The following is a 25,359-nucleotide window of genomic DNA, read 5'->3' as shown; positions in this document are numbered from 1 at the left end:
ATGAAAAGGCAAGTCCTCTATCTCTGATCTTTTTCATAACTACTTTGGCTATTCTCAGACATTTATGTGAACTTTAAAATAAGTTTATCAAATTTTAAAATAAACAATAATCCATTAGGGTTGGATTAAATTTATATACTTTTTAAAAGGATTCATGTTTTTATGCTAGTAACTAAGAACATTAAGCCAATAATGTTCTTCATTGTTTAGGACTTGTTTTATGTCATTCCATAATATTTTTTTCTTGTACCTTTCTTGTTATATTTATTTCTAGCTATTTTATGAGTTTTGGCCCTATTGCAGATGGGATGGTTTTCTCCATTGCCTCTTCTAACTGGTTACTACTAAAATAGAAAAAAAAGGGGGAGGAATGATTTTTATATATTTATCTTATAAACAGCCAAATTATCTTATTCATTCTAAAACCTTTTTTCTAAACCAGAGCCTCTTGAGTTTTTCTAGATGTATAATATAATCTGCAAATAAAGGGAATTATGTCTCTTTTTCCATCAGCAGACTTTTACTTTACTTTTTATTTTGAAACAATTTCAATTTTATAAAAATTTGCAAAGATAAAAATAGTAGTAGGAACATCCATGTCACCAACGGTTAATATATTATCTCATCTCCGCTATCATTTGCTCTCCATGTGTAACTGTGTGTGCATAATTTTTTCCTGATTTTTTTTTTTTTTTTTTTTTTGATACGGAGTTTCACTCTTGTTGCCCAGGCTGGAGTGCAGTGGCACAATCTTGGCTCACTGCAATCTCCACCTCCCCGGATCAAGAGATTCTTCTGCCTCAGCCTCCTGACAAGCTGAGATTACAGGTGCCCTCTACCATGCCTGGCTAATTTTTGTATTTTTAGTAGAGACAGGGTTCACCATTTTGACCAGGCTGGTCTCGAACTTCTGACCTCAGTGATCTGCCCGCTTCGGCCTCCCAAAGTGCAGGTATTACAGGCATGAGCCACTGTGCCCGGGCTTCCTGAATCTTTTGAGAGTACGCTAAGCTCAAGTACTTCAGTGTATATTTCCGAAGAATTAAGATATTCTTTTATATAACTACAGTAGAGCTATCAACTTCTTAAATTTATACTGATACAATACTTGAATCTACCATCCACATTCCAATTTATCAGCTTACCCGATATCTGGAAAATTTTCCCACAGGCTTTCTTTGACATTTTTGAAGAATACAGTCACCTTCCACCACCACCTTTAAAAAAATAGAACATTCGGCCAGGCGCGGTGGCTCATGCCTGTAATCCCAGCACTTTAGGACTTCAAGGCAGGCAGGTCATCTGAGGTCAGGAGTTTGAGACCAGCCTGACCAACATGGAGAAACCCCGTCTCTACTAAAAATACAAAACATTAGCTGGGTGTGGTGGCGCATGCCTGTAATCCCAGCTACTCAGGAGGCTGAGGTAGGAGAATCGCTTGAACCCAGGAGGCAGAGGTTGCAGTGAGCCGAGATCGCACTATTGCACTCCAGCCTGGGCAACCAGTGAAACTCTGTCTGAAAAAAAAAGATAAATAAAAATAAATAGAACATTCTCTGTTTATGTTTAATTTTCTTTTTTCTTTTTATGGTCTTACTGTATAAACAAAAACTTCCAAAACAATCTTAGGTAACAATTGAAATCTAGGCATCTCTGTTGCTGATTTTCATTGGAAATGAAAGTAACGTTAGCATTTTACCATGCACAAGGATGTTGATGTTGGTTTTGGTTAATAGTTTAGTGTTCAAGTAGTTGCCTTTCATTCCTGTTTTCTATAGAATTGTATTAGAGACAGATGCTTGGCCAGGCACCGTAGCTCACGCCTGTAATCCCAGCACTTTGGGAGACCAAGGTGGGCAGATCACCTAAGGTCAGGAGTTCGAGACCAGCCTGGCCAACATGGTGAAACCCTGTCTCTACTAAAAATACAAAAAATCAGCTGGGCGTGATGGCGCGCACCTGTAATCCCAGCTAATTAAGAAGCTGAGGAAAGAGAATCGCTTGAACCTGGGAGGCGGAGGTTGCAGTGAGCCGAGATCTCACCACTGCACTCCAGCCTGGGGGACAGAGCAAGACTCTGTCTCAAAAAAAAAAAAAAAAAAAACACAAAAAACAGATGCTGAATTTTATCAGAAGGCTTTTGGCTTCTATTTATGTAATCTTATAGGATTCTTTTAAAATCTGTGTTGACGAACTCTCTATTATTATGAATTTTGTTATCAAATGTTGACAAATTCCCTAATGTTGATTGCTCTAGTCTTGCATTCTTGGATTAAATCCTACTTGGTCATACATGTTTATTTAATGCATTGCTTGATTAGACTAATAATTTATTTCTGCATCTATATTAATAAGAGAAATTGATCTATAGTTTTCCTTTTGGCTCTATCTTTAATGTATTTGGGAATTGGGGGCTTTCTATTTGGTAGTTGTTTCCTTCTAATTGTTATTCATTTTATTTTATTAGTTTAGCTAGTTCCTCCAGTACAAAGCCAAATAGAATGAGAATAGTAGGGATTCTTGCTTTGCTCCTAATTTTAAAGGGAATGCTTTAGGCATCATATCATTGAATATAATATTTTCTGTAGGGTTTGTTTGTTTGTTTGTTTTTTGTTGAGACAGGGTCTCGTTCTGTCACCCAGTGCAGTGGCGCAATCTCAGCTCACTGCAACCTCTGCCTCCCGGGTTCAAGTGATTCTCTTGCCTCAGCTTCCCCAGTAGCTAGGATTACAGGCACCTGCTACCACACCTGGCTAATTTTGTATTTTTAGTAGAGATGGGGTTTCGCCACGTTGGCCAGGCTGGTCTCAAACTCCTGACCTCAAGCGATCCGCCCACCTCAGCCTCCTAAAATGCTGGGGTTAAAGGCATGAGCCACTGCACCCGGCCTATGTAGGGTTTTTTGAGGATATTCTTTTTGGAGTTAAGAAATTTCCCTTTCATTTCCTGTTTTCAAAGAGTACTTTTGTTCTCTTTTGTTTTGGTTTTAATCATGGATGGGTTTTTTTTTTTTTAACTTTTTTCAAAATGTTTTTAGATGTTCATAGTTTTTAATATTTTAATTTGTTAATAAGGTGAATTACATGAATAGATTTTCTCATATTAGACTAGCCTTATATCCCTAAAATAATCCCAACTTGGTTTTTTAAAATTTCTGTTTATGTGTATATGTTTACCTTCATTTCTTTTCTTTACTATTTTGGCTTATAACTTGGTCTTTTTTATACATTGCTAGATTGGGTTAATATTTTGTTAGGATTTGTGTATCCATGTTCATGAGTGAAATTGCCTACAAGTTTCCCATAATTATTTTATTTTTGTATCAAGGCTATAATTGCCTCATAAAATGAGTTAAATACAGTACCTTCTCTTCCTGGCTTTGAAGAGCTTAAGTTTCAAATTATTTATTCCTTGACTGTTAGAACTCACTGGTAAAACTATCTGGGACTGCTTATTTAATATCTTAAAGATTTCAGGATTATTCTGGCTTTCAATATCATTTTCAGTTGGTTCTGGTTTGGGTTATATTTATTCATTTCACCTAATTTCTCAAATATGTTGCTTAAAATTGTTCATAGTTCCTTTAATTATCTTTTTAATATTATCAGTTTATCTAGTTGTGACTTTATTCCAACAATTATTTATTCATGCCTTTCTTATTTCTTAATCTGTGTTGCCAGAAATTTGTCTATTCAGCTTTTCAAAAAACCAATTGGCTTTGTTGGTCTTCTCTATTATATATTTGTTTTCTGTTTTAATAATTTCTCCTCTTATTTCCTCTACTTTCTTTGGGGTTTTAATGCTGTTCTTTTTTCTGACTTCTCACATTGCATACTTTTAGCTTCTTCAACTATTTTTCTTATCTAATATAATCATTTAAAGCTTTAAATGCATCACACATATATTGACATACAGCTTTTCACTATTACGGGAGCTAAATGTTTTCTAGTTCTGATTATAAATGCTTCTATACCTAGAATGCTTTTCTTTCCAAATGTAAGAGGTATTTCTAACTATTTTTTTGCTGTTGTTATTGATTTCTAACTTACTTTTATGGTCAGAGAGTATGGCACAGCTTTATATCTTTCATAGGTAATGGCACAAAATGATGACTTCCTCATTCTTTTCCAGATAAACTGTTATTTCAGTTTTGATTGCCTCTAATGACGAGGAATAATTCAGAAGAGTGCTTTAATTTCCCAGAATATGAGGAATTTGGGAGGAAAGTGTTGTCTTTTTACCATCAATATTTTGTTTGTTTGTTTGTTGCTTTGGGTTTTTGTTTGGTTTGGTTTGGTTTTTTGTAGAGATGGGTCTTGCTGTGTTGCCCAGGCTGATCTCAACCTCCTAGGTTCAAGTGATCCTCTCACCTCAGCCTCCCAAAGTGCTGGGATTACAGGCGTGAGCCACTGTGCCTGGCCCCATTAATTTTAGTTGGATTATGATTATGGCTTACTCCCTGGTAAATCACCCACCTGGGAAGTGAGGTGAGGGAGCCTAGGGGATGCAATGTGTTTGCTCCAGGACTTTTTCCGGGAAGAAGGTGCAGGTATGGGGCTTAGATCTCTTGGTGCTGATGACAGCTGACGATGAGTGTCAATGGGGATGGTGTGCTCTGCTAGCCCAGTTTCCCAGGCCAAGTCTGTGACCTCCTCTAGCTGTAGGTAAAGACTGGGACTTGGTGGCTTCCAGAGCATGCACAGACAGCAGAGCTCAGGGATTCCCTGGGGCAAAGCTCTACCTGCCCATGTGCTGCCTGTGGTCCTGGAGGAACAGCCTGATGGTTTGTTGGTTTGGTTTTTGGTTTAGTTTGGTTTGGTTTTCTGAGACAGGGTTTCACTCTGTCGCCCAGGCTGAAGTGGGACATGATCACGCAGTGGCATGCAGTGGCATGATCATGGGTCATTGCAAGTTCGACCTCCTGGGCTCAAGTGATCTTCCTTTCTCAGCCACCTGAGTATCTGGGACACTGATGTGTTATAAAAATTGAAATATAACTCACATACTGTTAATTCAGTGGCTTTTAGTATATTCACAGAGTTATGCAAACATCATCATGATTAAACTCCAAAACATTGTCATCACCTCAAAAAGAAACCCCACGCCCATTAGTCCTCACTCCAGTCCTCCCTCTCCCAGCCCCTGAGCAGCAACTAATCTACTTTCTGTCTTTATGGAATTGCCTATTCTGGACATTTTCTATTAATAGAACTGTGTAATATGTGGCCTGCTGTGCCTGACTTTTTTCACTTAGCATAATATTTTCAAGGTTCATTCATGTTGCGGCATCTATCAGTGCTTCTTTTTTTATGAATTGACATATTTGTTTATTTCTCAATTTGTGAAAATGTCCTTAATTTGTCGATGTAGCGAACAAATTTCAACTCTGATTGCTAGGCAAAAAAACAAATCTGCTTTGCAACGAACTTCATATAATTCAACTGCATATAGGCAACACACTATATATGAAAAAAGTTACTAACTGAATTATGGATATTAACTACTGAAAAGAGTTAACAGTTTATTATAATTTTTATTTTTTTAACAATCTAGGAAGCTGGCAGCCAGCAGCAGTTCTAACACAATTTCGGGTGCTATTGGGAATTCGGGAATCTTGGTGGAGCTGTTAGTGTAGCAAAACTTGTTCACAAAATACGAGCATACTTTTAATAGCACATGTGAAGGAATCTCTCTAAAATTGACCTCATTGGTTTTGTTCTCAGCAAACTGATCCGGGCCATTCAACATAGCTTCTATTGTGCCTGGTGTTGATGCATGTTCTCTTTTTACAATACATTCATGACCATTAGATAATATCAATTTGACATACATGGCATCAGGGACTTTTCACAGCCACCATAGGTTTTCTCCTCTCCATCCATTTTGTTCTTATGAAATCCTCCTTTGCTTCCCAAGGAACTTGAGAAGTTTTTCATTAGCCCCACAGCCACCATAGCCAGGTCCCCATGTACCGCCATAGCCCCATTCCAGGGCCGCCCCCTGACCCGGCTGCCTGCCCCCATGGGTTCCAGGGCAGTCCCTTCCTTTTTAATGCTAAATGATATTCTATTGTATGAATACATCATATTTTGTTTATCCATTCATCAGTTGATGGACATTGAGTTATTTTCACTTTTGGCTATTACGAATATTGCCAGACTGCTTTCCAAAGTGGCTGCACTATTTTCTATTCCTCCCAGCACTGTATGAGCATTCAAATTTCTTCACATCCTCAACACTTGTTATTATTATTTTATTTTATTTTTTTGAGACGGAGTCTTTCTCTGTTGGCCAGGCTGGAGTACAAGTTGCATGATCTTGGCTCACTGCAACCTCTGCCTTCCCGGCTCAAGGGATTCTCCTGCTCAGCCTCCCAAGCAGGTGCCCGCCACCATGGCTGGCTAATTTTTGTATTTTTGTAGAGACAGGGTTTCACCATGTTCCCCAGGCTGATCTCAAACTCCTCATGTGATCCACGTGCCTCAGCCTCCCAAAGTGCTGGGATTACAGGCATGAACCACCTTGTCTGGCCTATCTTTTTTATTATAGCCATCCTAGAGTGTGTGAAGTGGCATCTATCTCATTGTGGTTTTGATTTTCGTTTCCCTAATAACTATTGATGTTGAGTATCTTATCTTGTGGCTATTGGCCATTTGTATGTCGTCTTTGTAGAAAGTTTTTTCAAATCCTTTGATCAAATCCTTTTGATTATTATGTTTTAAAAGTTCTTCTTCTTTTTTTTTTTTTTTTTTTTGGATGGAGTCTCACTCTATCACCCAGGCTGGAGTGCAGTGGCGTGATGTCGGCTCACTGCAACCTCTGCCTCCTGGGTTCAGTGATTCTCCTGCCTCATCCTTCCGAGTAGCTGGGACTACAGGTGTGCACCACCACACCTGGATATATATATATCGCATTTTCAGTAGAAACAGGGTTTCACCATGTTGCCCAGGCTGGTCTCAAACTCCTGACCTCAAGTGATCTGCCTGCCTCGGCCTCCCAAATTGCTGGAATTACAGGCATGAGCCACCACACCCAGCCTAAGAGTTCTGTATATATTCTGGATATTAGCCTGATTTTTAAAATCCCTGATCCCTGGAAGGACTGCATGAGTCAATTCTAGTCCCATGCCACTGGTACTGAAGGACGCCTGAGCAGAGGGAAGCACTTTGCCATTGTGTTTACCCCTAGTCCACAGGGGCAGAAACAGATATGCTGTCCAGGATCCCGAGGCAGCCCAGTCATTACTACATCTTTATTGAGGTTTTACAAAGTGCCAGGCGCCATGCTAATGGATCTGCATATGTTATCTCATTTCCTCGCTGCAGCAGCCGTGGGAAGTAGGTATTATTATCCCCATTTTAAAGATGAGGAAGCTAAAGCTCATTACTTATGACTTACGTATTTAATGAGTTACTGAAATCGTAAAGTAACTTCCACAAGGTCAGGCAGCTACTAAGCTTCAGAGTTTCAATTCTAACCTGGTTTTGCAACTCTGAAGTGGGTGCAACTGCCTCCCAAACAGAATTCAAACTTTCACTTCTCAGCCCCTTGAGTTCATTTCCACAAGTGTCTGGACACTAGAGGGGAGAGAACAGTTTGGGACTGGGTCAGGGAGGGCTGGAGGAGGAGAAGGGACTTTGCCTCCGGTCTCACTGTCACATGGCTGCTCTCCCCTCCTGCCAGTTTGCCCAGTATGCGGAGATCGTCCACTTCACCCTCCCAGATGGGACTCAGAGGAGCGGGCAGGTGCTTGAGGTGGCTGGCACCAAGGCGATTGTTCAGGTGAGTGGGGTCAATGGGACATTGGCTAGTTAAATCAATGAATTAACCCATAAAGTTCCCACACTATCTACAAACTCTGAAGGCAGGAAATGGTCTATTTCCCTGAGAGCACAAAACGTGCCCAGAATGGGTAGCCCCATTCCCTCCAGCAGGCCCCTTAGTGGAGAAACGCCCTCTTGTTCCCACAGGTGTTTGAAGGGACATCAGGGATCGATGCCAGGAAGACCACTTGCGAATTTACAGGGGACATCCTACGAACTCCGGTGTCAGAGGACATGCTGGGTGAGGGACAGGGAGGGTCAGGGGTGGGGGTGCTCTTCTGCCCTCCCAGCCCAGCTTCTCTGACCAAGCCTTCAGCACACTACACTGTCACTTCCTGTTTACTTCCTGCCTGTCTCCCTGGTGGGCTCTTTGAGGTCTGGGGTATGTCTTCTTCTCTCTGATTCCTGACCCCAGCTCAGGGTCTGACATACAGGTGTTCAATAAATGAGGAAGGTGGGTTCAATAAACTAGAGACACAGTAGGTAGCCACCTATTTGGAGCCAGGCTGAAAGGGACTGCTAAGCCTTGAATATCCCCTAATTCTCTCCCAAGACCTGGCCTGGCCCTCTCCTCTCTCTAGTCCTGGAATCCCCCATTAGAGTCATTGTCCTGGGCCAAGGCCTTGCCTGTAAAGGTTTCCAGGAGAGGAAGAAAGACTCTCACAGGACAGTCCTTGTAGCTGGCTCTCTGGGTTACCTGTGGGCTGCCGGGGAGGGGGACACAGGGCACTCCTGTGGGGAGTGGGTAGGAGCTGGTGGTGGTGTGGAGGGTAGACAGTAGTGAGGGACACAGGGCTAGCCTGAGCACCCTGCAACACTCCTCGTCCACCCTCAGGTCGCGTTTTCAATGGCTCCGGCAAGCCCATTGACAAGGGGCCAGTGGTCATGGCGGAGGACTTTCTGGATATCAATGGTGAGTGACTGGAGGTTCTGGATGCCTTCAGGACCCAGCCCTAAAACCTTCCCCACTCTTGGAAGTTCTGCCCAGACTCACAAGCAGATCAGATGTGATGGGAGACCAGCAAAGGCCTCTCTATCCCCAAATCTTCCACTAAACCCCAACACTGCTGTCAGCACTCCATGTCCATCCCCTGTAAAATGCCATCATCGTTGGGCAGTGTTCCACGCCTGCCCCAAGGCCATCATGCCCCTGCCTTTGGCTTCCTGTCCACAATCCTGAGAATGGGCTGCGGTGCTCTGCTGGCTGTCGTCCATTCAAGTGGGCACCTTCCCCAGGCCTCAAACCCTATCCTACCTGTTTACTGAGGACATACTGGGAGGCCTGTGGGAGCCTGTGGCTTGCCCCAGGCCACACAGAAAGTCAGTGGCAGAGCACAGAAGACTCATCTTCTCAGACAGGAGTCTGAGTCACCCACAGGCCCTCTGAACCCTGGAGGTGGTGATGAGGCCTCTGCCCTCTTGGGCCCCAAAGCCTCAGCCTGAGTTTCCACCTGCCTGCCGCTTCCAAAGCACAAGAGCAGCTCTGTCCAAGGTAGCACTGGGCCTGTGGCTATTTAAATTTAAACTAATTCAAACAGAAAGAAAGTCCCATTTCAGAGTCACATGTCATGTGCTCAATAGCCATTTGTATCTAGGGCTACATCAGGCAGCACGGCCAGAGCACGTTTCTATCATCACAGAAAGTTCCGTCAAACAGTGCTGCCCTGGAGTCTGGGGTCAGTGTTGAGGAGGGCAGGGAAGGGTTTGAACCCCTGAGCATGGCTCTGTGATCGCCCTCTCCCAGGCCAGCCCATCAACCCGCACTCCCGCATCTACCCCGAGGAGATGATTCAGACGGGCATTTCTCCTATTGACGTCATGAACAGCATTGCCCGCGGCCAGAAGATCCCCATCTTCTCAGCAGCCGGGCTCCCCCACAATGAGGTGAGGCCTGCAGGGCCAGCAGGCATGGCTGGCAGAGGGACAGAGCAGAGGCTGGGGCTGCTGGGCCAGTGAGGACAGCTCCTGTGCCAAGCAGGCAGGGGCTGGCAGGGCTGGGGTCGCCAGCATTGAGACTGGCAGCTGTCCCCGGGCAGCTCAGGGACTCAGGACTGCACAAGATTTCCTCCAGGTCCAATCTTCAGGCTGCCCCAAACGAGGGAGCCCATGAGGAGCTCCCAGAGTAGAAAGTCCTGCTTGGGGGAGCCCACAGCCCCTACCACTGTCCCTGCACTCATCTTTACTCACACACTCCTGCTTCTCTCAACCACCAACAGTGAACAGCCGCTTCCTCTCAGAGCAGCTGGTGTGACAAGATCTCTAGATGCTCCTCCAGCCACCCAGCACCCTGATCACTCAAAATGGCCTGAGTGATCGGAGCGCATAAGTGTCCCCAACCTGCTGTGACCGTTCCTTCCCGGCTCTGGACATGGTGTCTTGGAGGCCCACAGACTGCAGGCCCAGGGCAACTCTGTGTCCAGATAGCACCCCCAGCAGGCTGTGGAGGGGTATGGAGCTGCCCTATGCCAAGGTGCCCAGACCCATAAGGAGGCAGTTGCTCTTTGGGACCGTTACTGCGTCCTGCCTCTCGTGTCAGGCACCCCCAGCCCACTAGCAGCCCACAATAACTCCCACCCCCCACCCCAAGAAAGACTGTAGCATCTGGGGCAGGCCCCTCACCTCTCTGGGCTTGGATCCCTCCCACCAAAGGCCATGAGCCAGTGGTGCTCAGTGGGGCAGGGGTCAGCTCCTACTCTGACATCCTCCTGCCCAATCCACTCTGCCCTAGATTGCCGCTCAGATCTGCCGCCAGGCGGGTCTGGTGAAGAAGTCCAAGGCTGTGCTGGATTACCATGACGACAACTTCGCCATCGTCTTTGCAGCCATGGGGGTGAGGAGACTTAGCAGACTGGCAAGTTCTGGAGGCTGTGAGCAGGCAGCCTGTCTCCCTCAGCCCCTGGCATGACCTGATCTGATGGGGAAGCCATCAGTGTCCCGGCCAACCAGGAGGGGTGAGGATGGGAGCAGTGACCAGGGCCATGTGTCCCTCAGGGTGTCCCAAAGGCAATCACAGTGGTAGGATGGGCCCTGGGTGGCCTGAAGGAGGGGAAGCCAGGGGATTGGGGGAAAAAAAGATAGCTTCAGGAAGGGAGGGCCTGGGAGGCCAGGGAGGTGGGCAGAGCAGCAGCTGGCGACAGGAGGGGCAGGGATGGCACTGAGCAGAGCTGGACTTAAAGAAGTCTCAGCCTCTCCAGGGGGATCTGACAAGGCCCTATGAGGACTGGGGCAGCAAACTCAGTGCCTGCCCTTTCCAGCCTCGGGGTCACCCCATGGCCATGGTGCCTTCACCCCCAGCAACTGGTAGCTGGTCAGTCCACAGGCTTTCCTGAGGACAGCTGGGAGGGGCCAGGCCTTGCCCTCAGGCCACAGGGCCCTACCTCCAGCCCACCCTGCTGTGTATCCAGGTGAACATGGAGACAGCCAGATTCTTCAAGTCTGACTTTGAGCAGAATGGAACCATGGGGAACGTCTGCCTCTTTCTGAACTTGGCCAACGACCCCACGTGAGCTTTCCCTGATGCCCAAACTGCCCTCAGGTGGGCAGACCCCGTCCCCTTCCAAGACCTACAGTATCAGGGCTCCAGGGCATCCCAGAACTACAGCCATAGGCCAGAGCTGGGAGAACAACCCTCATTGTGTTGATAGAGAAACTGAGGCCTGGGAAGGGCTAGGGAAAACTCACAGACAGAGGGAGCCAGACCATGACTCTGTCTGCTGCCTGTGCCCTCTGCTCTTCCCACAACCCGTGTCCAGCCACCATTCCAACTCAGGGCTCCTCATCTCTGTGTCACGTCCACAAAGTCACCCCAAGAAGATCATTTCCCTAAACATTTATTTAGAAAAACTGCTATTTTTTCTAAATAATAGAAAAAATGTAGAAAATGGGAGTTTAAATCTGGGGGTCAGGTGGATGAAAACAATTCTAATAAACTATCCTGGGTATTTCTGGAGGGTACTCCAGAAAGCAGATAATAGAATTCTGGAGGTTTTGGTGACATCCCCAAGGGGAGGAGCCACAGCTCCAGAGCTGGGAACTGAGAATGTCTGAAGCTGAGGTACGGTATTCAGGAACACTCCACGTGGGAAGGGTTCATAGGGCTGGCAAGCATAGGGACGAGCACATTAGGTGTGCTTGGAGCAGTGAAAGGGACAGTGAGAGGAGCAGTGAGAGGGACGAAACCATCCAGAGGACACCGAGTGAGGGTGCTCCAGCTGACCCAAGTGTGGGTGCCCTAGGATAAAACAGAGCTAAAGCAGGTGCCCCCAACTCATCTACAGGGTGATATGTCAGAGTCCTTCCCCTTCATTCCACAGGGGACAAAAGCCACTCTCATCTTCATCAGGCACTCCTGGCCCTGCCTGGCTTTTCCCACCCAACTTGCCTCCTGGCCTCAGCCTCTGTCCCCTTTCCTACCTTGGACAGTAGGCGAGGTGTGTGTTGGAGTCTGCCTACTCCCAGGAACCATGGCCCTGGCCTAGGGGATGGGGGCAAGGGCTCATCTTATCCATTCCTCTGCCACTGTGCACAACACCAGCTTCCCAGTTCACCTTGTGCTCAGCCCCCAGGCTATGTGGTGCATTAGCCCAGGCCTCCGGGCTCTCTAAACACCTGGCCACACCTCCAGGATCGAGCGGATCATCACCCCGCGCCTGGCGCTGACCACTGCTGAATTCCTTGCCTACCAGTGTGAGAAGCACGTGCTGGTCATACTGACGGACATGAGTTCCTATGCAGAGGCCTTGCGGGAGGTGAGCTGGCTAGCAAGGGGTGTCAGATTCCTCCCTACCCCTCCCTAAGCCTGACACCCCAGAGGGTCACCCTGCAAATAGAGGGGAGCTGGTCCACCCAAGCCTGCCCCACTCCCATGAGTTCCAGGGCTTGGTCTCAGCCTGGCCACTCCTCCCCTGCCTGCCACTCCATTTCTCACAGGGTCACTGAACCTCCCACCCACCCTTCCTAGCTTCAGCCTGTCACCCCCTTTCTTACCCCAGTGCCCATGGATATTGCAGGTCTCTGCTGCTAGAGAGGAGGTGCCTGGGCGCCGAGGGTTTCCTGGATATATGTACACAGACCTGGCCACCATCTACGAGCGGGCAGGCCGCGTGGAGGGTCGGGGAGGATCCATCACGCAGATCCCCATCCTCACCATGCCCAATGACGGTAGCCTCCTCACAGCCCACTACCCTCCAGAGCTCCCCTGCCCTCCCTTTTCCAACCAGACACTTAAAGGGCCCACGTTGTTTTGCACAGACGTGCAGCAGCGCTTTTCCTCCATCGAAGTAGACACTGCCCTTTCCTCCACCATCCATGCCCCCCACACATCCCTATCACTCCCATGAGGGAAACAGAACCCAGGTGGCCCTGAGTGGTTGGAGACCTGGGCGCCACCCACACTGAGGCCAGTGTGTTTTCTTGTAGATATCACCCACCCTATCCCAGACTTGACGGGCTTCATCACAGAGGGACAGATCTACGTGGACAGACAGCTTCACAACAGACAGGTACTGCCCTGTCCCTGCCCACTTCCTGCTCTCAGCCCAGAGAAACACTGAGGAACAGATGTTTCACTGCCCCCAGGCATGAATTAGGAGGGGCCAGCCAAAGCGAACCCCAAACAGGAGACAGCCACACGGAAGACTGCGTGGTTCACAGACGGAAGACAGGCCTGAGCAGAATCTGGTTTACCTGGCTCTGGGATCTTGAGAAGATAATTTCATCTCTTGGATCCTAGGTTTCCTCATCCATAAAATGGGAATAATCAAATATATCACCCAGACACATTGTGGAGGATAAAAATAAGTTGGCATATAGAAAGCATCTGGCAGATAGTAAATGCTATTTGCCTTCCCTTTCCAGTTATTTGCTTTGGTGGGCAGAAAACAACGGCTAACTGACACACATCCGTCCTGTGCGTAGGTTAAAGGCGACCCCTATGACGTTTTTCTCTTTGCTTGGCAGGCTTTTTTTTTTTTTTTTTTGCAGCTATTAACCATTAAGCTTCAAAGTGGTTTTTGTCCACATTATCCAAAGTTTTGAAATACTGAGCCTTTTATTAACTAATGCCATGTCATCTTCCCCCTCCACTGTTCTGTCTAGGGCCACATATAAGACAGCTGCATGCCCAAGCCCTAGAATTTGTGGGAGATAAGAGAGGGTGGGTGTGGCTGTTGACCCCTCAGAATGTAGGATAAGTGAGGAGCTTCTGAGAACAATTTGGGGACAGGAGGAGCAAAGCTTGAGTCCTGCTGTCTACCACTCCCTTTTTCTTCTCCCTCAGATCTACCCCCCCATCAACGTGCTCCCTTCCCTGTCGCGGCTGATGAAGTCAGCCATTGGGGAGGGCATGACAAGAAAGGACCATGGAGATGTCTCCAACCAGCTGGTAAGGAGGAGAGGGTCCGGGGGCTGGTAGGTCCTCTAGTTTCCGAAGCTGAAGGCCTGAGCCCCATCTGAAGGACAAGCTTTTCTCCTGGCAAAATTCCTTTCTGAACGGGGTCCGAGTGTGGCCAGGTTGGGGGCTACTGGACTCCGTGGTAACCCCGCAGCGGCCACCGACGCCTTGCCCCTCCCCCAGTACGCCTGCTATGCCATCGGGAAGGACGTGCAGTCCATGAAGGCAGTAGTTGGGGAGGAGGCGCTCACCTCTGAGGACCTGCTCTACCTGGAATTCCTGCAGAAGTTTGAGAAGAACTTCATCAACCAGGGTAAGGCGCGTCGCTGGTGTGGAGCCAGTAACCTCTTCACCCTCCTTCCGACCCACACACATTCCTAACACTCCCTCCTGCTCTGTCCCTAGGACCCTACGAGAACCGCTCGGTGTTCGAGTCGCTGGACCTGGGCTGGAAGCTGCTGCGCATCTTCCCCAAGGAGATGCTGAAGCGCATTCCGCAGGCCGTGATCAACGAGTTCTACTCCCGCGAGGGGGCGATGCAGGACCTCGCGCCTGACACTGCGCTCTAGCCCCGCGCGCCGTGGCACCCCAACACCGGCAGGGAACCTGCCCTCGGCTCCCGGGCCTCCCCTCCCGCGCCACCCCAACCAGCGGCTTCTGCGCCGCCCTCCGCCCTCCGCTGGCTCCGAGGTGGTGGGGGGGCCGCACGTTCCATCCCTTTCCCTCGTGGGTTCCTTTTCCCGCGCTCCATGCCTCCCCCTCCACTCCCGGTGCTACGGAAGAACCGAAGGTTGCGATGCCTTGCTCTGACGGGAGCATCTGTATTTTTATGTTAAAAGCCCACAAAATAAAAATAAAAAGTAACTGAGATGAATTTATCTTCGTTGAAAACAAGATTGACAAAAGAAAGATAAAAATGAAAGGAACACATAATTACTGAAGCTGGGGGCTGGGGTTATGAGTACATGGAGTTCATTAAACTATTCTCCCTATTTAAAACAAACAAACAAACAAACAAAAACAAACCCAGCGCAGAGGCTGAGCCTGTTGTCCCAGCTACTCTGGAGGCTGAGACGGGAGGATCGCTTGAGCTCAGGAGTTCTGGTCTGTCGTGCGCTATGCTGATGTGGTATCCACAGTAAGTTGGGCATCAATATGGTGACCTCCTGGAGACGGGGGCCAGCAGGTTCCCTAAGGAGGGGTGAACAAGTCCAGGTCTGAAACCAAACAGGTCATAACTCCAGTGCTGATCAATAGCGGAATCATGCCTGGGATTAGCCACTGCACTCCAGCCTGGGCAACCTAGCGAGACTCTGTCTCTTAAAAAAAATAAATAAAAATTAAATTTAAGCCCGGCGTGGTGGCTCACGCCTGTAATCCAAGCACTTTGGGAGGCCGAGGCGGGGGTCACTTGAGGTCAGGAGTGCGAGACCAGCCTGGTCAACATGGCAAAACCCCCGTCTCTACTAATACAAAAAAAATTAGCTAGGTGTGATATCACACGCCTGTAATCCCAGCTACTAGGGAGGCTGAGGCAGGAGAATCACTTGAACTCGGGGGGCAGAGGTTGCAGTGAGCTGACATTGCACCACTGCACTCCAGCCTGGGCGACAGAGTGAGACTCCATCTCATATAAATAAATAAATAAATAAATAAATAAATAAATAAATAAATAAATAAATTTTTAAAAAGCTGCATTAATGTCTTAACAGTTGCCAATAGAATTTTTCTTAGGGAGATAATCATCTTCCTTAAGAAATAGCTTGGGCTGGGAGCGGTGGCTCACACCTGTAATCCCAGCACTTTGGGAGGCCGAGGCGGGCGGATCACTTGAGATCGAGAGTTCGAGACCAGCCTGACCAACATGGAGAAAACACGTCTCTACTAAAAATACAAAAAAAAAAAAAAATAGCCGGGTGTGGTGGCACATGCCTGTAATCCCAGCTACATGGGAGGCTGAGGCAGGAGAATCGCTTGAACCTGGGAGGCAGTGGTTGCGGTGTGCCAAGATCGCACCATTGCCCTCCAGCCTGGGCAATAAGAGTGAGACTCCATCTCAAAAAAAAAAAAAAAAAGAAAGAAAGAAAGAAATAGCTTGACAGGCTGGGTGTGAGAGTTCAAGCCTATAATCCCAGCACTTTGGGAGGCTGAGATAGGATTGCTTGAGCCCAGGAGTTCAAGACCAGCCTGGGCAACATAGTGAGATCCCTGTATCTACTACTAAAATAATTTTAAAAGATCACCTAGGTGGCACACACCTGTAGTCCCAGCTACCCAGAAGGCTGAAGCGGGAGGATTACTTGAGCCTGGGAGGTCAACGCCGCAGTGAGCCATGATGGCACCACTGCACTCCAGCCTGGGTGGCAGAGTGAGACAGGGTCACCCCCTGTCTCAATAACAAACAAATAAACACACAAATATCTTGATAAATTTCAGGTGGAACATGAGCTCAGGAGCCTTGGAAGGGACAACTAAGGCCACAAAAGATGTGTGTGACTCTAAACAGCTCTGCCTGAGAGAAGCTAGGTAGAATCTGGTTTGCTCCAGACAGGAAGGGAGGAGAGTTGCTAGGGAGAGGGCCTGAAGGACATCGGGGGTATGAGTGCAGAAGACTGAAGATCCCCAGTTAAGAAACGGATGAAGAGTATTCTGTAAATTAGGCTGCCTGATGTTCTTTGAAAGCTGCCAACTTTTTTGTAATATGAATCCCTCCTCTGTCTCCTCTGCCCCATCTCCAGTGAAATCATGAATGCTTCCTAGGAAGGGAAAGAAGGGTGGTTTGGGAGGATAGAACTTCAGTAAAGAGCTGAGTTTCATTTCTAGGTAAATGTGTTGTAGATGACGTCAGAATTATTGGATCAAGAGCTAGGACCAAAGGAGGCCCTCCCCATTCCCATCCCAAGATAATTTACAGCCATCTTGGGGAAAGGTTTGGGTGTCCGCCAGGCAAAGAGTTGTTTTTATTTAATAACAGCTTTATTGAAATATAATTCCCATACTATACAATTTATTTATAATTGTAAGAGTTAAGTTTTTGGTATAGTCACAGAGTTGCGCATCCATGGCCACAATCAATTTTAGAACATCATCATTACCACAAAAAGAAACCCTACACCTTTAGCTTTCACCTCTCAACACCTCCCCACAATCCATTCACTCCTCAGCCCTAGGCAACTACTAACCTACTTTCTGTCTATGGATTTGTCTGTTTTATTTCATATAAATGGAAACATACAATATGTGGTCTTTTGTGACTGGCTTCTTAGCAAAATATTTTCAAGGTTCATCCATGCATGCATCAGTACTTCATTTCTTTTTATTGCCAAATAATATTTCACAGAATAGATATACCACCTTTTGTTTATCCAGCAGTTTATGGACATATGAGTTCTTTCCACTTTTTTGCTATTATGCATAATGCTACTATGAACATTCCTGTGAAAGTTGTTATGAGGACATGTTTTCATTTCTGTTAGGTAGATAACTAGCAGTGGAATTGCTTGGTTGGATGGTAACTCAGTTTAATGTTTTGAAGAACTGCCAGCTGCTTTCCAAAGTGGGTGCACCATTTTCCATTTCCCCCAGCAGTGGATGAGGGTTCCAATTTCTCCACATCTTCAGCAACCCTTATTATCTGTCCTTTTTATTATAGCCATATTAGTGGGCACAAAGCGGTATCTCATTGTGGTTTTGATTTTCATTTTCCTAACAATGAATGATGTTGGCCATCTTTTCCCATGTTTATTGATCATTTGTATATCTTCTTTGGAGAAATACCTATTCACATCCTTTGCCCATTTTAAGTTGGGTTGTCATTCTATTATTGAGTTGTAAGACTTGTTCACATATTTAACATACCAATTCTAGTCCTTTACCAATGATTTGCAAATATTTTCTCTCATTCTGTGTGTGCGTTGTCTGTTCACCTTCTTGATGATGTCCTTTAAAGCAAAAAAATTTTAATTTTGATGATGTCTTGTTTATTTTTTCTTTTGGTGTCATATCTAAGAACCTATTGCCTAATCCAAGGTCACAATGATTTATGCTTATGTTTTCTTCTAAGAGTTTTATAGTTTTTTGTTTTTGTTTTTGTTTTGAGACCGAGTCTCACTCTGTCACCCAGGCTGGAGTGCAGTGGCATGATCTCAGCTCACTGCAACCTCTGCCTCCCGGGTTCAAGTGATTCTCCTGTCTCAGCTACCTGAGTAGCTGGGACTACAGGCACGCACCACCACACCGGGCTAATTTTTGCACTTTTAGTAGACACGGGGTTTTGCCATGTTGGCCAGGCTGGTCTCAAACTCCTGCCCTCAAGTGATCCGCCCTCCTCGGCCTCCCAAAGTGCTGGATTACAGGTGTGAGCCACCACGCCCAGCCGAGTTTTACAGTTTTGTTTTGTTCTGAGACAGAGTCTTGCTCTGTCGCCCAGGCTGGAGTGCAGTGGTGCCATCTCGGCTCACTGCAAGCTCTGCCTCCGAGGTTCATGCCATTCTCCTGCCTCAGCCTCCCGAGTAGCTGGGACTACAGGCGCCCGCCACCACGCCCGACTAATTTTTTGTATTTTTAGTAGAGACGGGGTTTCACCGTGTTAGCCAGGATGGTCTGGATCACCTGACCTCGTGATCCGTCCGCCTTGGTCTCCCAAGTGCTGGGATTACAGGGGTAAGCCACTGCGCCTGGCCAAGTTTTACAGTTTTAACTGTTATATTTAAGTCTTTCATCCACTGCAATCTTTTATATTATGTGAGCCAGGGTTCCAGTTTCATTCTTTTGCATATGGATGTTCCAGTGTCTCATGTTTGGAGAGACTATTCTTTCTCCCATTGAATTGTCTTAGCAAAAATCAGTTGACCATTAATGTGACAAGTTATTTCTGGACTCCAAATTTATTCCATCGATCTATATGTCTATTATTATGTTATTACTACACTTTCTTAGTTACTGTAGATTTGTAATAAGTTTTGATTGGGAAGTGGATGTGCTCCCACTTTTCCAAGATGGTTTTGGCTATTCTGGATCCCTTGAATTTCCACATGAATTTTAGGATCAACCTGTCAGTTCCTAAAAGGAAGCCAGCCTGAATTACGAGGAGGACTGCATTAAATCTGTAGATTGATTTGGGGAGTATTGCCATCTTAGCAATATTAAATCTTCTGATCCATGGACAGGGAGTATTTTTCTATTTATTCTGGTATTCTTTAATTTCTTTCAACTAAGTTTTATAATTTTCAGGGAATAAGTTTTGTTCTTCTCTTAAATTTATTTCTAAGTATTTTATGCTTTTTGATGCCATTGTAAATGGGATTGTTTTCATAATTCCATTTTCAGATTGCTCATTGCTAGTGTATAGAAATACAAATGATTTTTGATATTGATCTTGTATTCTGTAATCTTGCTAAACTAATTTATTACTTTGAATCGTTTTTAAATGAATTCCTTAGGGTTTTCAGTATACAAGATCATGTAATCTATAGAGATAGTATTACTTATTCCTTTTGAATCTGGATGCCTTTCGTTTCATTTTCTTACCTAATTTCCCCGGCTAGAACCTCTAGCAGTGTTGAATAGAGGTGGCAAGAGTGGACACCATTGTCTTGTTCCTGATCTTAAAGGGAAGTCATTCAGCTGTTCACCATTAAGCATGATGTTAGCTGTGGGTTTTTCATAGATTTCCTTTATCAAGTTGAGGAAGTTCAATCTATTCCAAGTTTGTTGAGTGTTTTATAATAAGAGGTGTAGAATTTTGTCAAATGATCTTTTTTTGGCTACTGAAATGATCATGGTTTTTTATCCTTTATTCCATTGATATAGTGCATTATATTGATTTTCAGATATCAAACAAAACCTATATTCTTGGGATAAATTCCCTTTGTCATGGTGCATAATCTCTTTTAATATGTTATTGGATGTGATTTGCTAGTGTTTTATGGAGGATTTTTGCATCTATATTCACAAGAGATATTGGTCTGTAATTTTTTTTTCTTGTGATGTCTTTGTCTGATTTTAGTAGCAGGGTAATACTAGCCTAATAGAATGAGTTGAAATTGTTCATATTTCATTTATATTTTGGGAAGACTTTGTGAATAATTCGTATTAATTCTTCTTTAAATGTTTGGTAAAATTCACCAAACATCTGGACTTGGACTCTTCTTTGTCGGCAGTTTTTACTATTAACTACTACTACTACTAATTGATTATCTTTAATTATTATATGTCTATTCAGATTTTCCATTTCTTCCTGAGTCCATTTTGGTAGGCTGTGTTATTATGGAATTTTTTCCCTTGTTACCTAAGTTATCTAAATTGTTGGCAAGTAATTGTTCATAATATTCCCTTGTACTCCTTTTTATTTCTGTAAAGTATATAGTAATGTCCCCCTTCATCTCTTATTTTAATAATATTCCCTTGTACTACTTTTTATTTCTGTAAAGTATATAGTAATGTCCCCCTTCATCTCTTATTTTAATAAATTTAGTCTTCTCTCTTTTTTTTTGGTCAGTCTAGCTAAAGGTTTGCCAATTTTTTAAAAATAATTATTTTACTGATGCATAATAGATGTACATAATTTCAGAGTACATGTGATAATTTAATAGATTCATATAATTTTTAAAGATCAAATCAGTGTACTTGGGACATTCATCACCTTAAATATTTGTCTTGTCTTTATGCTAGAAACACTCAAATTATCCTCTCCTGGATATTTTGAAATGTACAATAGATTGCTGTAAACCATAGTCACCCTACTGATCTATCAAACACTAGGTCTTATTTCTTCAAGTTTGCCAAATTTGTTGACCTTTTTTAAAAACCAACTTTGAGGCCAGGCATGGTGGCTCATGTCTGTAATCCCATCACTTTGGGAGGACAAGGTGGAAGGATCACTTGAGCTCAGGAGTTCGAGACCAGCCTGGGCAACATAGTGAGATCTTATTTCTACAAAAAATTAAACAAAATTAGCTGGGCATGGTGGTATGTTCCTGTAGTCCTAGCTACTCAGGAGGCTGAGGTGGGAGGATCACTTGAGCCTGGGAGGTTGAGGCTGCAGTGAGCCAAGATTGTGCCATTATACTCCAGCCTGGGTGACAGAGTGAGATCCTGTCTCAAAAAAATAAATAAATAAAAAATAAAAACCAATTTTGAGTTTAGTTAATTTTCCCTATTATTTTCATCAATCTCAAAGCAGTTTCTAATTTTCCTTGTGGCTTCTACTTTGACCCATTTGTTATTTAGGAGTGAATTGTTTAATTTCCACAGATTTGTGAATTTCTCAAGTTAATTTCTTATTCATTTCTAATTTCATTCCCATGTGGTCAGAGAACATTTCAATTATTTTAAATGTATTGAGTCTTGTTTTATGATCCAGCATATTGTCTATTCTACAGAATGTTTCATGTGCACTTGAGAGGAATGTGTACTCTGCTGTTGTTGGATGAAGAGTACAACAGATGTCTTTCAGGTTTAGTTGGTTGATAGTATTGTTCAAGACTTCTACTTCCTTGTTGTACTTCTGGGTACTTGTTCTATCCATTACTGAAAGTGGGATATTGACGTCTTCAACTATTATTGTTGAATTATCTATTTTTTCTTTCAATTCTGTCAGTTTTTACTTCCTATATTTTTGGACTCTGGTGTTAGGTGCATATATGTTTATAATTGTTATATCTTTCTGCCATCAGAAAGATATAAGATCAGAAAGATTCCTTGACCCTGTTTTCATTATAAAATGTCCTCCTTTGTCTCTAGTAACATGTTTTGATTGTGGATTTTGTTTTATTTTGTTTTGATGTTCAAGTCTATTTTGTCTGACATTAGTGTAGCCACTCCATCTTTCTTACGTTTACTGTTTGCATAATATATCTATTTCCTTTTCAACCTACCTGTGTCTTTGAATCTAAAGTGTCTTCTGGGCTGGGTGCAGTGGATCATGCCTGTAATCTCAACACTTTTGGAGGCCAAGGTGGGAGAATCATTTGAAGCTAGTAGTTTGAGATCAGCCTGGGCAACATAGTAAGACCCTATCACTACAAAAAATATAAATAAATAAAAAATAAAATGTCTCCCATAGACAGCATATAGTTGAATATTGATTTTTATCCAGTCTGACTGAGTGTTATTACTGATATGGTAGTATATACATCTGTCATTTTACTTTTCTTTTCTTTTTATTTATTTCTGACTTCATTACTTTTCATTTTCTGTATATGTCATGTCTTTTTCATTCCTCTGTTTCTCTTTTAATCTTTCTTTTGCATTAAGTGAATATTTTATAATGTAACATTTTAATTCCTTTAATCATTTTCCATTCTATTTTTTTCAGTTGTTTTCTTAGTGGTTACTCTAGAGCTTACTATATTCATTTTAGCTTATCAGAATCTATTTCAGATTTATACTAACTTAATTCCAGTGAGATACTGAAACATTATTCTTCTATTACTCAATTCCCTTTTCTAACTTTTTGTGCTATTGTTATACATACCGCATATATAATATGCAAATAATACATTGTTATAATATTGCCTTGTATAGTTTTATGTCATTTAAAGAAGCTGAGAAGGATAGTAAATATATATTTATAGAGTATATTATATTAATCTTCTATACTATTTCTGGTTCTTGTTATTTGTTCTCATGGGTATGAGTTACCATCTGCTGTTACGTCTTTACTCCAATACAGCTTTGCTCCCACCCACCTCATTTGTGTTGTTATTGTCAAATAGATTATACTTCTAAACATTATAGGCCCAACAATACAATCATATATGTTGTTTTATACAATTTATTTTTAAGTCAGTTAAGAGCAGAAGAAATATACATTTATATTGTTTTTATAATTACATAGTCATCTTTACCAGTGCTCTTTGGATTTGTTTTGTTTTTATTTTGTGAAGATTCAGATTATGGTGTGGGTTCACTTACTTCTAGTCTGAAGAACTTCCATTAGTAATTCTTGTAAGGCAGGGATGCTAGCAACAAATTTTCTGAGTTTTTGTTTGTCAGGCAATGTCTTTATTTTGCCTTTATTTTCAAAGATAGCTTTTCTGGATATAAAATTCTTGAGAGTTGTTTTTTGTTCAGCATTTTGAATATGTTACCCATTGCCTTTTGGCCTCCATTGTTTCTGATGAGAATTCAGCTATTAATCTTATTGAGGTTCCCTTGAATGTGATTAGTTCTTTTTCTCTTGCTGCTTTGAAAAATTTGTCTCTCAGCATTTTTAGTATGATGAGCTTAGGTGTGGATATATTTGTGTTTAACTTACTTGGAGTTTGCTGAGCTTTCTTAAATGTGTAGATTAATCTTTTCCAACAAACTTGGCTAATTTTCAGCCATTGCTTCTTCAATTACTTTCTCTGCTCTTTTCTCTCATCTCTCCTTCTGGAATTCCCATTATGAGTATGTTGGTGTGCCTAATGGTGCCCCCCGACATTTTTTGAGGCTCTGTTTTCCTTCATTCTTTTTTCTCTTTGCTCTTTGGACTGCATAATCTCTACTGCCTATCTTCAAGCTTGCTGATCCTTTCTTCCGAAAGTTCAAATCCGCTGTTGTTCCTCTCTAGTGAATTTTTCATTTCAATTATTATACTCTGCAATTCCAGAATTCATTGGATTATTTTTTAATGGTTTATCTTATCGATAGTCTCTATTTGTTGAGAAATTGTCACCATACCTTCTTCTACTTTTTTAAATCATAGTTTCCTTTAGTTCTTTAAACATAGCTTTAATGGCTGCTTTGAAGTCTTGGTCTGTTAAATCTGATATCTGGCCTCTTTCATAGGCAGTTTCTGTTGTCTGCTTTTTTTCCCCTATGTATGGGTCATACTTTCCTGTTTATTTGCATATCTCATGGTTTTTTGTTGAAAATTAAACTTTTTAGGAAATATATTGTAGTAACTCTGAATTCTGATTTCCCTTCCCCCCTCTCCGGCTTGTTTTTGTTGTTTGCTTGTTTGTTTAGGGACTTGGATAGGCTCTCGTAGTGAAGTCCTTTTTGCCCTCAATGTAAATCTGATTTAAGGGGTATGACTTGTTCTTTAGGGTTCCTGTCCTGAGCAGACCTCCCCACCCCTACAATATAGTGAGCACCCAGATACCTGCCTTCCTCCAAATCTGGTCCCAAGAGGCAGACATTCCCTCTCCCACCCGTTAGAACCTGTCTTTCAAATTTTTCTTTCTCCCCCAAAAGCATTATCCACTTCCTTCCAAATGGATACTCCAGGGTGCTGTTCTGAAAGTCCTGTTTCCTACCCCATTACCACCACAGCCAGAACCCAGACTCACCACTGGAGGACGCCCAATTCTCACAGCCAAGTTCCCCCACCCTGCTCCCATTCATGGGCGAGCACGCTGCCTGGCCACAGTGAAAGTGTCAACTCCCACAGCCTAGGCCCATCTTAGGGTGTGTCCCTGCTCAAACAAATGGATCTCAGCACTCCAAGCATAATTCTTTAGTTTCACGTACCTGGCCATTTCTCTGGGGTATACCACTCCTCCTCCCGGAAGACAGCACAGGGCCAGGTTCCAATGTCCCCTGGGTCTTCACAGTGCCCACACAGCTCTTTTCTGGGACTATCCCACTGGTCCTAATTCTTTTACCCAATAGAGGCTTTAACCTCAGGAGTTTTTACTAGTCAGGCTTCAGTTGAAAGTGACAGAAGCTCAATCTAAACTAGCTTAAGCTTCAAGAGGATCCTGGGGTGGTTTAGAGAATAGATGCAGAGCATCTGGCCTTGGGCACTGGCCCTGGAGCGTGCAGACAGCGCCTCTCTAGGTTCTCCCCCAACTTCTCCCTGATGGGCCTGCTCCCCTCAGCCTTCCATCTCACTTGCCTAGAGCTGTAGAACCAGTTAATCTGGAGCCACACCTTTACCATCACCTTCCAAAGAAGAAATCGAACCTTTCTCTGGGCATTTTCTGCTGTCTGCCCTTCTCATGGTCCAGCTTCTGTTGTTCCACCAGGCATTATCTGTTTGCCCAGCTGCGTGGCTGTGGCCAAGGGGTCTTTAGGATAACACATTCTCTCCTCCCGGGGACTCTGCTAGTTTCCTGTTTCTTCCTTCCTTACTCTATTGACCCTTCTCCCTCAAAATCACCTGCAGCCTCTTGCCTCCCTGACTGAGGCAGAAAGGCCTTAAAGTGGTTCTCAACC

At 44.1% G+C, this 25,359-nt stretch overlaps 1 protein-coding gene and 1 pseudogene across 1 annotated transcript in view; one reads left to right on the top strand and one right to left on the bottom strand.

The window, feature by feature from the left end:
- Nucleotides 1–15,088, top strand: part of ATP6V1B1 (ATPase H+ transporting V1 subunit B1) — a 29,400-nt gene extending 14,312 nt beyond the window's left edge. Inside the window, exons 3-14 of the mRNA XM_054476297.2 lie at nt 7,684–7,782; nt 7,971–8,064; nt 8,659–8,736; nt 9,568–9,707; nt 10,552–10,653; nt 11,228–11,325; nt 12,448–12,571; nt 12,833–12,983; nt 13,242–13,324; nt 14,101–14,205; nt 14,398–14,527; nt 14,620–15,088. Coding sequence (XP_054332272.1) covers nt 7,684–7,782; nt 7,971–8,064; nt 8,659–8,736; nt 9,568–9,707; nt 10,552–10,653; nt 11,228–11,325; nt 12,448–12,571; nt 12,833–12,983; nt 13,242–13,324; nt 14,101–14,205; nt 14,398–14,527; nt 14,620–14,783 — 1,368 coding nt within the window. The 3' untranslated portion in view covers nt 14,784–15,088. The remainder of the gene's footprint in view (nt 1–7,683; nt 7,783–7,970; nt 8,065–8,658; nt 8,737–9,567; nt 9,708–10,551; nt 10,654–11,227; nt 11,326–12,447; nt 12,572–12,832; nt 12,984–13,241; nt 13,325–14,100; nt 14,206–14,397; nt 14,528–14,619) is intronic.
- Nucleotides 5,542–5,935, bottom strand: LOC129030682 (elongin-C-like; annotated as a pseudogene).
- Nucleotides 15,089–25,359: the final 10,271 nt, after the last annotated feature.

Source organism: Pongo pygmaeus, chromosome 12, assembly GCF_028885625.2.
Source record: "Pongo pygmaeus isolate AG05252 chromosome 12, NHGRI_mPonPyg2-v2.0_pri, whole genome shotgun sequence".
NCBI classification, from domain to species: domain Eukaryota; kingdom Metazoa; phylum Chordata; class Mammalia; order Primates; family Hominidae; genus Pongo; species Pongo pygmaeus.
This window is presented reverse-complemented; position numbering and strand designations above follow the sequence as displayed.